Source organism: Pestalotiopsis fici (assembly GCF_000516985.1).
Source record: "Pestalotiopsis fici W106-1 unplaced genomic scaffold PFICI_Scf_2, whole genome shotgun sequence".
In the NCBI taxonomy this organism is placed as follows: Eukaryota; Fungi; Ascomycota; class Sordariomycetes; order Amphisphaeriales; family Sporocadaceae; genus Pestalotiopsis; species Pestalotiopsis fici.
The window spans coordinates 5,178,789-5,193,611 of record NW_006917092.1 but is presented as its reverse complement, the minus strand read 5'-3'; the positions used below and the strand labels follow the sequence as shown (position 1 = coordinate 5,193,611).

General features: G+C 49.9%; 5 protein-coding genes across 5 annotated transcripts; 2 read left to right on the top strand and 3 right to left on the bottom strand.

Moving 5' to 3' along the window:
* Positions 1 to 1,643: 1,643 nt before the first annotated feature.
* Positions 1,644 to 2,111, bottom strand: PFICI_03765 (uncharacterized protein; the record flags this gene model as incomplete). The annotated part of the gene is made up of 1 exon (XM_007832346.1): positions 1,644 to 2,111. One exon carries the CDS (start codon positions 2,109 to 2,111, stop codon positions 1,644 to 1,646), a length of 468 nt encoding a protein of 155 aa, XP_007830537.1.
* A 2,130-nt stretch (positions 2,112 to 4,241) lies between these two features.
* On the top strand, positions 4,242 to 5,164 carry PFICI_03764 (uncharacterized protein; the record flags this gene model as incomplete). The annotated part of the gene is made up of 3 exons (XM_007832345.1): positions 4,242 to 4,497; positions 4,558 to 4,680; positions 4,737 to 5,164. 3 exons carry the CDS (start codon positions 4,242 to 4,244, stop codon positions 5,162 to 5,164), a joined length of 807 nt encoding a protein of 268 aa, XP_007830536.1.
* Positions 5,165 to 6,054: 890 nt separating this feature from the next.
* Positions 6,055 to 7,447, top strand: PFICI_03763 (uncharacterized protein; the record flags this gene model as incomplete). Its single annotated transcript, XM_007832344.1, has 3 exons — positions 6,055 to 6,997; positions 7,047 to 7,205; positions 7,266 to 7,447. 3 exons carry the CDS (start codon positions 6,055 to 6,057, stop codon positions 7,445 to 7,447), a joined length of 1,284 nt encoding a protein of 427 aa, XP_007830535.1.
* A 247-nt stretch (positions 7,448 to 7,694) lies between these two features.
* Positions 7,695 to 11,782, bottom strand: PFICI_03762 (uncharacterized protein; the record flags this gene model as incomplete). The annotated part of the gene is made up of 6 exons (XM_007832343.1): positions 7,695 to 8,043; positions 8,138 to 9,475; positions 9,548 to 10,238; positions 10,271 to 10,387; positions 10,447 to 11,548; positions 11,609 to 11,782. 6 exons carry the CDS (start codon positions 11,780 to 11,782, stop codon positions 7,695 to 7,697), a joined length of 3,771 nt encoding a protein of 1,256 aa, XP_007830534.1.
* Positions 11,783 to 12,260: 478 nt separating this feature from the next.
* PFICI_03761 (uncharacterized protein) lies at positions 12,261 to 14,566 on the bottom strand (the record flags this gene model as incomplete). Its single annotated transcript, XM_007832342.1, has 6 exons — positions 12,261 to 12,407; positions 12,467 to 12,767; positions 12,827 to 12,945; positions 13,054 to 13,423; positions 13,506 to 13,602; positions 13,672 to 14,566. 6 exons carry the CDS (start codon positions 14,564 to 14,566, stop codon positions 12,261 to 12,263), a joined length of 1,929 nt encoding a protein of 642 aa, XP_007830533.1.
* Positions 14,567 to 14,823: the final 257 nt, after the last annotated feature.

The window sequence follows — 14,823 nt, the reverse complement described above, 5'->3', positions numbered from 1 at the left end:
CTAGATCTTGAGCTTCACCTGTCGGATGACTGCTATTTGAACTGATAATAAACTGAATTGGCACCTTCCTGAGTAGTTCCATACTGCCGAGAAGAACTGGAGGAACGGGAAGTGGACAGAGAATTCTAAGAAAGAGGTGGTGTAGGTTTATTGATGATGAGAGCAAGGAAGATTTCCCTATGGTGCCCTGATAGCTCTAATTTGTACCCCTCTCTGGCTGCTAGAATCGCACCTTTCAACACGCCGATCTCTCAAAAGCCACGTGCCAAACGGGCGTCGGATTCAGGCCTTGCCTCCTCATACTGCAGGGGAAAAGATGGACTCCCATTGAGTATCTTGCAAGGAGGGTCTAGGTTGTTTTGAAGAAAAAATTCTTTGGATCTAGAGGACAAGCCAAACCATCTTGGAACGGCAAAAACTCGGAAATAATAAACAAACGGCTGAGTTGGTGACATCGATCTGTGCGACGGATCAGGTGAAAATAACGATCAAGGTTGTCCATTCATGTTATAGGCCATGATTATCTCAATTGTTATTCATTGTTATATTATTACACACACTACTGTGTCATTGCCTTGGCGGAGTACAAACACTACACAGCAGGAGAAATCCTGTTGCCGATAATGATAATGAGCAATACCTATAATGTTCAGCTTATAACGTACGTTGACCGGTCGACAGTTAATAAAGAATGAAAGTTGGCGGTGGAATACATCAAGACACGTGCCACAACGGTGAGTATTGTTGAAATATAAGCCCAGCTTCCTTCATTTCGGGCTTCATGCTCCACTATAGACTACATGCATATACCTTCCACTACTCCCGTAGATACGTACAGATACCCAACCAACTAATCAATCACTTGACTTACCCATAACCTCGTTCATCTCAGCAGGTATGGTCATTGTGAAAGTGTTGTCCGTAAAGTATTTACTTCTGTGACCATAATTTTCAGCTCCACTCCACACAACTATGACTTTTGATAAAGAGGGGTAGATTGTTGGGTTGTTGTTGAGAATGAGCTTACACTTTCGGATTAGAGTATACTGAAACTCAAATATTCGGCGCAAAGGTTTATTTGCGACTCTTGGACACGCGACCACGTGGGGTAGATCTCGTACGCTTATGCACAATGATATGATCTACCCAGAGAGTATGATCTCCTCTTGGCTAGGTTCATCTTATGGCAATCACAAACGTCATCATCTTGTCTGAACAAATACCAGTAAACTCAATACATTAATCAAAAGCGCTCTTTCTAATCCTCTCTACAAATCAAGATGAAAGGGTTATATATATGATAAGCTGTCGTAGCGTAGCTTGAACCAAGATATATCGCCTCTCGTATTATGTGCATACAATATCTGATCTCTTTCCCCCAATGGACTCTTGTTTCACAGTCATAAAAGTCTGCTGCTTGTACGCTCTGGTCAAGCGCGGCCGAACGACCGAGAGAGAGGTTTTCGACAGATATCCGGAGTTGCACCTTGGATCGATTGATAGTCACAATCTATCCGAGAAATTTGAAATTGAGGCTATTTAGTTGCCCTGCTTGCCGCGACCCCTGATGACATGTTAGTAAGCATTCTTATATCATAACCCATGACACGAGAAGGAGGAGTATAATGAGAATTCTAAATAACTTACTTGTGGTGACGAGCGGCAATCTCACGACGGGCGCCAGCCTTCTTGCCGCGGCCCTTGTGGTGAGGGGCACGAGCCTCAATCTCGGCGCCAGCCTCCTCCTCATCGTCAACCTCGTCGTCGACCTCATCCTCGACGTCGACGTCGTCCTCCACGACATCGTCGGCGGTCTCGTCTTCAGCTCGCTTGGCACCGGCCTTCTTTCCGCGACCCTTGTGGTGGGGCTCACGGGTCTCGAGCTCAGCAGCTTCGTCCCGCTTGGCTCCGGCCTTCTTGCCGCGGCCCTTGTGGTGAGGCTCGCGAGCTTCGATGGACTCAGCAGAGGCCAGAGCCGGGAGGGCGTAGGCGACGAGGGCGCCGGCAAGAGGGCGGGCCAGGTCGCGGGGACCAGTGACCTGGAATCCGCTGGCAGCCGAGGCAGCGAGGAGGCCGGTGACGGCGAGCTGGATGATTGAAGGAGCGTGCATTTTGAATAGAGTGGGGTTTATATATGAGCAAAAAAAAAATGTTTGTAAGGAATGGTACTGGCCGGCAGCTAGAATGAATGACTATACGAGAAGCGAATGGTATCAAACCGTGAGACTAATGCAGGTGAATACTGAATGAGAGAGTTTTTTTTCTTCGGTGAGAGAGAGAGAAAGTTTGAGAGGTTTATATCAAGGACTTGGCGGCAGGCCAGACGCCTACAAAACCCGAGCCTGTAAGTCCATAGTCCCTCTCTTTCTGGCATCCTACTTACCCCTTGCGTCTTTGTCATCTTCCAAGGTGATTGCTTCACAAGATGGATTTTGGTGCATTGCCGTCTTGACCAGACACGGACTAGAGAAGAGGCTCAAACTTGGTTCGAAGCCGGGGCTTGTCTCGTCTTCTCGAACGTCTCAAGGCATGTATCCATCCAAGGCAGCTACCTGAATGCGGACGTTTGCGGTATTACTAAACACCAGATGAGTTAAAAACGCCTAGGCCAGCCAAGTCGCATAAGTATATCTATACTAGCTAATTCCCTGATCGGCAACAGGCATCCTGGGCATCATTGCAGCGGCCATTTACCGGCATCGTGAGTGTGGAAACATGGGGGATGCCAGGGATGGCCCGCCATGGCAAGGGACGAGTTTTGCATGCGACAGTTTCGACTATGGCAACTATTTCACGCAAATAAAACTGTTGAATGGTACAAAAGGCAACCGGAGCAGAAGAGGCCCGAGCTGTTTATAGGACTGCCTACGCTTGTAAGTGATTCAGCTGAGATCAGAGAAAACCTCTTGTGTGAGAATACCGCGAGGTTGTATTCCTTTAGGGAAAGCCGAGCCATGGCCAAGAAAGGGCGATCGCAGAGCCTCAACATTGGCGGCGTTGATCTCTACCCGTCATGATAGGCCGTCAAGACTTGGCTTTCGACACCAAGGTCTTGGGATATCGGATAAAAATCCGAGCAATTAGGGAGATCGTTGGTGGTCGATTGGCTTTGTGATCTCTCTGGTACCGCCCAAAGATCGATTTATCCCCCGTGGCTGGGCGCAAGGGCGATATGGTCCCTGGGTTGTTGTCTCGGACCCCCTGTCTGAAACTACTGACCGCCAAGAAGAGACAGACGATCACGGTGCCGCGGGCCAGAAGCGATGCGACACTGGGATCAAAAGCACACAATCCTACATCAGAGCGCTTGCCTGCAACATGAGATGACTAAGGTCTCAAGTACGGGGAAACCTGAATTGTGACGTTGTAGTCGAGCTGAAGTCGGGTGGAGGATCCAACAAAGAAAGAAAAACGAAGCCATTGCCAATAATGCGTATGCCGTCTGTACTGTTCGGGTTTGATGTCAGGTTTTGGGTCCTGTTTCGATGCCAAGCTTCAGCATTTAGCCGGGAAAGATGGTGATAGTTGGCAGGCAAATATCTTGAACAGCCCGAGTTTCGACCATTTACTTTATTTCCGGAGACCAGATGAGTTTGTTGAATGCATCACTGCTTTTTGACCAGTTTGCACTTGTCGTCTGTCGCTGTGGAGGTTGAGATCCAGGGGACCGGGGTTGAGCGGCTGAACTGGAACCGAACATTAGGAAGAGCCCCAAGCGCCCCTCCCACCAATAACCGTTATGTTATGTTGGCAGTAGCCTCCAATTGCCCAATGACCCCCCTGGAGGCTCTTATTCTTTAGCGCTGCATCCACCCCAAGGAGGAGGGTTTGAGACGTCTCGATAGCGTTTGACGCTAGACTGTTTTCTCTCGTCGCCTCCCGTATAGTCGGTGGCTTTCCCTCGAAAACCCCGGCCGCTTTCATGACAGTTGCAGTGGCATCAGGGCGGCATCTCTACCTATTCGACAATCAGAGTGACAGACCATGCCGCCAGATCCTTTTCTTGGTATGAATTTGCAGAAACTCCTGCCGAAGAGCATCTGAGGGAGGATTTTCCAAAGATGCGGAAATCTTCGTCTCAACTTTCTCTTCTTGTGTAATCTTTCTCTCTTTTGACTTTCCACAAGCGGCACACCTTCTAATTGACATTTCAATTCTCCTTGACACCTGGTGTGTCTTTTTTTTTCTATTGTGATTGTTTACTTGTTCATTCTTCTTGTTTCATCATCTTGAACATCATCATGTCGAAAACATACCGGCTTGGTCCTATTGAAGAGGAGGAAGAGCCTCTCACAGGTGTTGGCAGCGACGTCGACGAGAAGTTGATGTGGAGGACGCAAAAGAAGACGATACTAGACAGGCTCAACGACATAAGTCCGCACTGGGCGTGGTTCGCACACGCTGTACTATTGTCCTTGTCTTTGACGTTTTTTGCTCTATCCTTTTGCGTCAAGTCAGCAAAACATCCGGGTTTAGACCGATTACCAGAGACATATTGTAGGTGTTTGCAGCAACCCGAATCCATGGATTCATGCAATACTAATACGAGAAATCTAGCACCGGCACTTGGGGCAATTAAATACGAAATACAGCACTTTGATCTACCGCCAGTCCCGGAAGGACCATTTGTTGGAAAAGGAGATGATGTAGACGCCATGTGGGAGTACATAACAGACGGCAGTGAGTCTTCCAATACATTAAAACACCCTGAATGTGTGACTTATGAAGCCAAATAGTTCCCGACACCATGATCAGCCGAGAGGAAATGATCAAGATTGGACTCGACCCCGAGGGAGCGCTCGAGATTACCGATCCCAGGACGGGCAAGCATGGCTACCGTGTAGCCATCGAGGTCTTTCACCAACTGCACTGCCTGAACCTGATGCGACAGAACAACTACAAGGCGCACTATGCGGCGCAAGGTGGTGACACCTCAGCCGAGCCTCACGACCTGTCTGGCCACATGGACCACTGCATCGACGCGTTGCGCCAGTTCGTCATGTGCCAAGCCGATGTCAATGTCTTTGCTTTCAGATACCCCTTTGGTGACAATGACCCCTGGCCGGACTACACCACCCCCCACGTGTGCCGCAACTATGAGAGTGTCAGAAATTGGGCCATCGAGCATGGAGTTCCACACACGCCTGGAGAACCTGATCACTGAGCATACCGGGATTGGCTTCAGAAATGATTCAATTAAAGGCAACAATGCCAGTGGTCATGATGCGAGAATTAGACATTAGGGCTGGATATGGACCAGTCCATATGCGTTCAACCTGAGCGCGGACTCGGCCTAGTCAGTGCAAGTGTTGCAAAAAAAAAATAACCTTGGTCAAGATCCATCTACCGAACCGGTGCCAAGTCAGAATTGCCGGACAACGCAGGCACAAGACGCTTCGGACCGAATCTTGCATTTACCTTATAAGGCACCCATCAACGGCCAAAAGTCAAATACTAATGTAAGGCTTCACGGACCATTGCATAGATTTCACAAGCTACGTACCCTAGTAGTTGGATGGCGGAGCAGGCGATTGTATTATTGCACGCATCATATAATATGAATATCATACAAGGTCAGCTTTGGACGAATCAAATAAAACCTGGGTTACTGAGACTTGGCAAGATGCAAATCGCATGATCATAAGATCTACGATAATCACGTCACTCATCGATTTAATAGACTGTCATATTTGCACGCATGATTACGAGGATCATCAAGCAGGGACTGATCTGCCTAGGATCGGAGCGGCTATGCGCTACGAAACCTTACCTATTCTTCTTAACAGTCACCTCGGTCACACCTAATGTGAAAGTTTCGCCCATATATTGGGGTCGATTAGCATTCGAGAAAATATGCACCAAAGTTCACCAGTTCACGTCACGATTCGCAAAGTCGCTTCTTTTGTGCAAGCGTAGGCATACACAGATCTGGTGACGTAGGCTGCAAAATTGAATATAGGTTCAATATATTGACGTACGTGGACAACATCTGCCAGCACAATAGACCCTTCATCACCGAACTTCTTACTTCTTAAGCTCTAGTCTTCAGTAATTATGGACCATGATATGGAAACCATAAATGCTGGGCTCAAAAACCTCCCAGCCAACCTTGAAACACAACTTGAGGTACCTTTTGGACCCTATGATGGTACTCCTGCAAGCCAATTAGGTATTCCTCGATATCTGTTCCGCGTGTTCTCGGACAAAAGCACAGGACAAAATGACAGACAATGGATGAAGTCCCTAGGTGCAACGAAAGGCAATCTGACGGATACATTCGACAGAGATGGCGACGACATTGCCATTGCGCTGAACGACCACGTACGGGGACATCACTCGCTATTACCTCCCAGTCCGTTTATCTCGTGGACGACTTCTTTGGCTGTCGCTCTACAATACGCCATATATAAGCACAAATTCATGGGAGAACCGATGAACAAGATTCAATTCTGTGTAATCGATACAACAGATTTTCCCAATGGAACTTTTCTACAAGATTTGGTGCTAATGAGGGAATTCCAAGGAAGAATCAAAGATGATACTGTGATTATAATATCTCAAGGCAGTGAACCTTGGAGCTCCGGCGGGCTCCCTAACATGCTTTTTTTGCGCGGCTTGAAGTCCAAGGATTATGCAGGAACTTATTACTTTGGCGAGTATCTTGCTCAAGGACAGCTTTGCATCGAGAACCGCTCATTTGTTGAGTCGTGCGACAAGATCATCACAAAAGATCTCTTAAATATGATCCCGGCTCTCAAAGCCAACATGACATACCAGACTTCGTTATGGGCCAAAGCTGTCCTGCAACTTCGCGAACCTTTTTATTCCCCGGGTAAGGCTCGACCTATTAGCGAGAAAGACATCACTCCCATACGGAAGATAGTGGACGTATTCGACGGAAAGTGGAAGGTTGTGATGTTCGCCAGTCTGCTTGGTCTTTATCCTCGACGGATGGAAGACCTGGAATTCGCAAATGTACCTCTGGGCTTGGTTCCCGGTATGAACCCATATACGCCCACTAGTTTACTCTGTCTGATAAATTATAGATGAGATCCTTGATAAGTGTCTCTCGCAGAAGACTGCTATCGATACCTCGGTTCATATGCCCGAGGTCACCCAGTTTGGCCAATTGATAGAGAAGGTATCTGAAGAATACTGCTTGCGATGCGTCAATAAGTTGCGCCGATATATACGGCGGGAAGCCGGTATGTTATCCTCTGGCTTTATGATACGAGACTTCATCTTATGTACGCGTGTGCTTGTAGATGTTCTGGCGCGGATTCAGGAGGACCTGGATTCATTGAAAGAGGCTCACGAGAATGCGCAACGCATCATGCTAGCTGTTGAGCGAATGGAGCGGCCGGTAAAGATTGATCAATTTTGCACGGGAGAAATATGGAGAAAAGTTGAGATGTTACAGGTTGCCTTGGAGCACTTGGAACTTTGATTCACTTCCGTGAGTGCCCGGAAGTCATGTATATTTGGTTCATCTATTCGATTTATTGTCCATCATAAATATACAAGCTCGACGATAAACTCACCTGATCTCAAATCGTGTTCAACCCCGTGACTCTTGTTCTCACTGCATGACATTCGACATATTGCTTTTTGCTACTCCCTACTTCAGACCACTATCTGACCTGTATGCAAAAGCACAAATAGCCGGCTTTTTAAATGAGTGAAGCCAGCTAAAATCACCGCAAATCTTGCAACTCCAGGAGCGCCGCATACCTCCCCTTCTTCCTAACCAAGTCCTCATGCGAGCCCGACTCGACAATTCTGCCGCGATCCAGGACGCAAATCAGGTCGGCGTTCCGGATGGTGCTGAGCCGGTGCGCCACGGCAACAGTGGTCCGGTGTCTCGACGCCAGCTCGAGCGCCTCCTGCACCGCGGCCTCGGACTCGGCGTCGAGGGCCGACGTGGCCTCGTCCAGGAGCAGGATTCGCGGGTCGCGCAGCAGGGCCCGCGCAATCTCGACCCGTTGTTTCTGACCACCGCTCAGCATGCACCCCCCGGGCCCGACGAGGGTGGAGAGACCGTCACTATGGCTTTTGTTACTAGGAGGCTTCATGGTCGATTTGACCCGTGACGCCGCAAAACAAGGGAAAGCTAGATCGAATAGTGGGTGGTACTTACGGGAGTGACTTGATAAATGTTTCAATATTAGCCTGTCGGCAAGCATTCCAAATATCTTGATCCGAAACTTCCTCTCCCGGCAACCCCATGGCGACATTCTCTCTAATGGAGGTGGAAAACATGGCCGCTTCCTGGCTGACGAGCGAGATGGATCTCCGGTGCTCGTCAATATCACACAAGGCGAGATCTCGACCCTCGATCAAGACCGTGCCGGCGTCTGGCCGGTAGAAGCGCTCAACAAGTGACAAGGCCGTGCTCTTGCCGCACCCGCTTGGGCCGACCAAGGCGACAAATTGCCCTGAACCAATCTTGAGGCTAAAGTTATCCAGGGCAAGACGCGTCTTGCGTGTCGGATAGGAGAAGCTGACATTTTGGAACTCAATGTGGGTATACTTGGCGACATGTTTGGGCGATTTTTCAGCACTCTTGTCCCTCTCCTCGTCAGTCTCTTCTCGCGAGATGGAGTTATTTCCTATTTTCAGAATACTGTCAATTTCCCAGCTGGCGTGTATGGCCTTGCTCGCATCGGGCGCAAACGAAAAGACGGACCCGGCAATCTGCGCGCCAGATATCAGCGTGGTATAGCAAACATAGATTTGAAATAATGAGTATTCTCCCTCGAGCAGCAGCGTCCCGCCGTACCAAAAGGCCAGCGCACTGGCAAGGTACACGACCGACTGGGACGCGGCGTACAGGCTCGACGCCAACAAGATGGACCGGAACGACTTTTCCGACTGCTTGGCGAGGAACCCGTCGTAGCGGCCCAGGACAAACTCCTCCAGGCCGAGACTCGCCACGGTGCTGACCGACTTGACAATCTCGGCCGCGTAGGATGCGGCGTCGATGCCGTTTTGCCGCGTGTGTGCGTCAAATATGGCCAGCATCTGTAGGCGCACCCAGCCACACGCAACGACTAGTGGTAACGTCGCGGTGCAAGCCAGAGCCAGCTTCCAGCCCAAAGCCACGGCGATGACTATACCACCGAGTATGGTGCAGATAAATGTCAAGCTACCTCCCATGACGGGGCTGCTCAGGCCGATGAGGGCGTCTATGCTGGTGGAGAGGGTGGACAAGAGGGATCCGGTTGAGTGTGCTTTTTGGTCAAAGTACTCGACGTCTTGCGACATGATTGATCGGAAACAGCCATTTCGAACACTTTGCGCCAGTCTGTCTGCGGTGTAGGCGCACGCGTGACCAACGCCGACCCAGAGGAGAAATGTGACAAAGGCCACAACTAAGTAGATACCGGCAAGGAGATTCACCTGACTACGAAGTGTTCCATAGTCCGAAGCGGTAAGTGACAAGACATCGAGAGCCTTTGCAAAGACTACTGATTGACTGTCATCTGGGTAAGATATACTGGACTCGTCTGAAAGAAGATCAAAGGATGGATGGGCTGAGAATACTCACCCAGGCAATGCTAAGCCGGCGAATATGGAGCAAACCAGTCCAAGCAACAACATCCAGCGCTCGGCCTTGTTCCATTGAATTATGAGGGCCAAGGTCTTGCCCAGGCCCCAACCATTTGGCTTAATCTCTTCAGTGATAGTAACAATCGGAATATGTTGATCCCCGCGAGATTCTGTTTTCGAGGTGGGGAGCACTTCGTCTTCCAAAATAGGGCCAACCACGGACTCTGTGGCAATCTCATCTTCAAGATCGTCATCCTGGACCCCAAGCTCGCCCTCAACCTGTTGAGCATGGACGAGACGCGCATAGTGGCCGTCGCGAGCGATGAGATTAGCATGCGTCCCTTGTTCTACAACACAACCCTCGGACATGACGACAATATTGTCTGCATGGCGGATAGTGCTCAGGCGATGGGCAATGACGATTGTGGTTCGGTCATGTGCCGCTTTGCTCAGCGCCAATTGCACCGCCGCCTCGGACCCCGTGTCCAGAGCCGAGGTGGCCTCATCCAGCAAAAGGATCTTTGGATCTCGCATCAAGGCCCGCGCGATGGCGATGCGCTGCTTTTGACCCCCAGACAGTTGTGTCGCATTTTCTCCCACCCGTGTCTGATACCCGTCCGGCAAGGCGGATATAAAGTCATGGGCATTCGCCATCTTTGCGACAGCAATGACTTGTTGATTAAGCAATTCTTCGAAGCTTGTCCGGGTGAGTTCACTCTACCATATGTGATGTTTTCGAATATCGTCGTGTCGAATAAAACTGGTTGTTGTTTTACCAGCCCCATCTGACTACGTAACCAGCGAATGTTCAATGATTGAATATCGGCACCATCAACCACTGTATCCTCCAAACGTCAGTATTTACAACATTGATATAGTATCTTGCAGAAGACTGACATATCTGCCCACCAGTTGGCTCATAGAAGCGCTGTAGCAGATTGATAATACTGCTCTTGCCACTACCTGAAGCCCCTACTATTGCCGTCGTCTTGAGGGCGGGACAGCGAAAGGACACATCCTTCATCACCCTAGCATCGGGCCTCTTGGGATATACGAGATTGACTCCGCAAAGCTCGACGCTTCCTCGAAAGTCATCCACGGTCCCACCAGAAGCGTCAAACGGGTCCTGGGGCGAGCGGCGGGCCATTTCGCCCAGGATCACACTGGCGCTGGAGACGGTGTTGGCCAACGCCTGGGCGGCCGGTGATATCCGCACAATGGCAAAGACGCCTATCACGACAACGAGAGCAATGGTGGTAATCTGTCCCACCGTCATGTTCCCTTGCACGAGAAACTGCGAACCAGCCCAGAACGTCAGCGCGTGCACCAGAGGAGGGACTGCCTGCGACCAGGCAATTACCACGGACATGATATACAGCGCCTTGCGATTATGTTTTCCCGCGTTGTCCAAGAAGGACTGGTATCTTTCGGCGAGATGGCGCTGGATCCCAAGAGCGTAGACGTGCCGCACCGAGGCAATGGCTTCCTGGGCTAGGCTAGACGCCTTTTCATTCGCGAGTTTGGCCTCCTTGTGGTACTTGACGATGCGCGCACCAGCGAGGGACCCGACGAGCGTCATGATGACAAACGCCGGGCTCAGCACCAGCGCCGTCTTCCAGTGGACAATGAGGGCAATCACAAACGAGGACGAGAAGCAGGCCATGGCGGTCACGGCAATGGACAGCTTGCTCGTGATGCCCTCCTGCACGTGCGTCATGTCGGACATGATGCGCGTCGAGACTTGCCCGGGCTCGTGGGTGTCGAAAAAGGCCATGTTTTGCCGGATGATGGACTTGAGATAGGCATTGCGCAGAGCTCGTGCTGTGCGCTCCCCGACGTAGTAGAAGCCGACCGTGGCTGTATAGATGAGGACAAAAATCGCCACCGACAGATAGACCCAGTAGAGTGAATAGGTGACGATTTGGCGTCGCGCGTCGGCATGGGAGAGAGAAGAGCCTGAATAGCTGCCAAAGATTCCCACGGTTTGGCCGTAAATGACCTAATTCACGATCAGTGCTGTCTCGGTACGTCTTGTAACCCCCTCAGAGTATTATAATACCGCTATCAGGGGATTCAATATGCCGCCGAGTATAGCACAGGTGAAGCTAATGAGAAGAATGACCTTGTCGAGCGTTGTTGAATAGCTCAAGAGGCTTCCTTTTCCCGGTCGCTGGGCCGCAAGGCCATTAATCTGTCTCTCCAAGATGATCTTTTCCTGATTGTTGAGTGCCATTGCTACAACGCTCATCACGATGTTTACACAGATAGATGCTATTCGAGCGACTTGTACTTTGAAAAAAGAAAGAGACAGTCGATATTAACCGAGGGCGCAAAGCTCAGCAGCATTGGTGCTGAATATGTGACACTAGCAAAGTGATCGGCATAACTGCTCTTAACGGGATGCATATGCACAAGACTTACCGGTTGACTCATGTTGAATCATATCATTTTGCATCTTATTGGTGCATATTATGCTTCAACAATTATTCGGAGACTCCAAAGAAGGCAAGACCGATAAAGCACGGGTTACCTAATTGAAAATTGCTGCCAAGATGTAAGGGCAAGGTATGCGCAACGGTAGGCCTTTTGGTATTGCAAAGCTATTCTTGTAGGGAACCATGAATTAGAGAAACCCTCCACCAAAATATATCTTGCACTGGCTTTCAGCAGCATTAACCAGGCTCTAGATCAATGAACCTAACCTAGACAGCCTAAGGAGATTGTTCAATGATCTGCTGGATCACTTGAGCATGATCCTCCACCGTAATTTGGCCACTGCCATCAAGCGCAGTCGCCTTGGAAGTGACCCCAATCTGGAAATCTGTAACATGTCGCGGGTCAACAAGATTCCCGGCTCCCTGTTTTGAGTTGATTCAGTTAGCTCATGTTCCCTCATGATTGAGAGGGATGCACAAACATTGACTACCCTCCAGCGAAGGTTATCAAGTAAAAACGGCCGAACGCGGTCTGGCGACAGGTCTGTGAGATGACCAGTGATCTTGTAGTCCAACAGGATCGGGTTGATTGGAACGGTGCCGCTCTCCAGCTGCGCAGCGTCGCGGTGTTGTCCGCAGTTGTCGCAGGCCTCGACGGGTGCCGCAAAGATGTGCATGTCGCCTGCGAGGGTGGGACACAGGCAATAATGCGCCGGCGCGACATCATTGCCTGGGACACCTCCAATGAAGAAATAGATTGTAAAGGTACCATTGAGAGCGAGTCTAAGCGATTGAGCAAGAAGTCAGCGGTGGAAGATCGCTAGATCCCAAAATTGACGTACCTCTGAACGACGCTGTCTATGTACCATTGACGATCGACCTTGGACTCGTCTATATTAGGGGCAGTTCCCATGGGCATATCGTGGTCCGCCTGGATGAGCGTCCTCTGCTGGGCGATCTGCTTCTTTTCAGAGGATGGTTGGATCAGTGGCTTCTGAGAAGACTTGTCTTGAACTTGAATGACTTTAGTCTTTGCGAATGGTGGAAAGACTTCCGACGTTGTCAAAACATCCGGAATCAATGTCAAAGTCTTGGAGATGGAAGCTGGAAGTGTATGATACTGGAATTGGAATACTTGTGCTGCATCAACCTTTTCGTTAAGCGGTGCCATGTCTGACGGGGGCTTCCCGGAAGCATTTGCGCCCCGCAGGGACCAGCCGTAGCGGTTCTTGAATTGCTGCTGCACATCCTTCGCCGCGCCTTGGGCATCGCTGTAAACGTAACCGAATCTCTCGGTAGTCCTGGCGGTTTGAGAAGTCCAGTACTTTGATGAGCCGTTGGTCGCAGGGGCACGGAACGGCAGAAGATCAACATTCTCATTTTGCATCCATGAGTCGGGATATATAGACTGCCACACGGCGAACAGTCTGTCGACATTACTTTTGAAAAGGCAGGAGTTAATTTTCAGATATAGAAGCAATTGTTCTTGGCTCGCAACTTCATATCGGAATGGTTACATACCAATGATGGAACCAGAAGATGGGATCAAATGCAGCGAGCAGGACTTCTGACATGTGTCCCTGGGTCCCACCAGAACAAACATGGTAGCTACCGTGGACTAGGTAGCTGGTCAACATGTACTGGAAAACAGAATATGAATCACAACAAAATGGAAACTGCTACTCACTACACTCAAGGGATCCTGAAGGTTGGATATCTTCATATCTTTTCCGAGTATCTGTGGGGGGTTTGGTCCACCCAAAAGCAGCAAACGTGTCGTAACCGGGACCAGTGATCATGTCAACAATATTCTGGACTTTAGACTCTCGCGCCATGTTGAGAGTCAGATTCAGAGCTTGTACAGCTAGGCTCTCGTTTGAGAAGACGGGATAGCGCTTGGTCCGATCACGGGCAAGGTCCTTGCGGATGTCAAAATCAGTGCCACTCATGCCGCCCCTTGGAAACTCAAAGTAGGCAAAAGGGTTGTTGATCTGGACAAGCTGATTGTCCGACTGTTGCTTGACCATGATATAACGCTCTGTGAAGACTCTGGGCACCTTGAAGTCGTAGGGCGACATGGTCGTGTTGTCCTCTTGAGTGACACCGGGAAATGACGCTTCGAGTCCACGGGGACGGTGCCAATCCCAGTAGGGGAAACGAAAGGCCTCAGCCGCCTTGACGTAGGTATCCCGGACCGAGGCAGGAAACTGCTCGGCGATGTCAAGCATCTTCAGGTAGACAGTCTGCTCAAGCATTGCAATATAAGGACGGTGCCAAGTGGGGAATTTCTCATCCCCGTGGGGACAATAACCTTGGCCATTTGAGGCCTGTCCCTTCTTATCGACCCCAGTCTCATTGTCCCAGACCTGGGTTGGAAGTCCATGGATGCCGGCAATCTGATAGTAGCCCATCCAGTCTGATGGAGGTGCTGACTTGAGTTCAACCATGGCGAGACAAAACAGATTGAAGGTGTCGGGCTGATTGACAATCATTTGGTCAATATCAATCCGAGGCAGGAAACCTCCGGCCTTTGAAAGACCTATGACAATCCCAGCCTTTTGTGCTGCTCGAATCTCTTCCATGGTTAGCAGGGACAAGATGATTTGTCTGGGTTGAAGTTATTTGAGTTGGGAGATGGAACGGTTGGGGCGCTGGTATGATGAACAAAGGTAGAGTAAAAGTAGTCTGATGGATGAAAGAGGATACTCTTAGAGATTTATACACGAATCTCTTGGTATCAGAGACTAGAGCATCAAGGCGTCCTCGTTCAGTGGTTTTGTGTTTATGTGCCACAGACTTTCCAAAAGCTCTGTCGCGGTCACTCAATGGCAAAAGAATC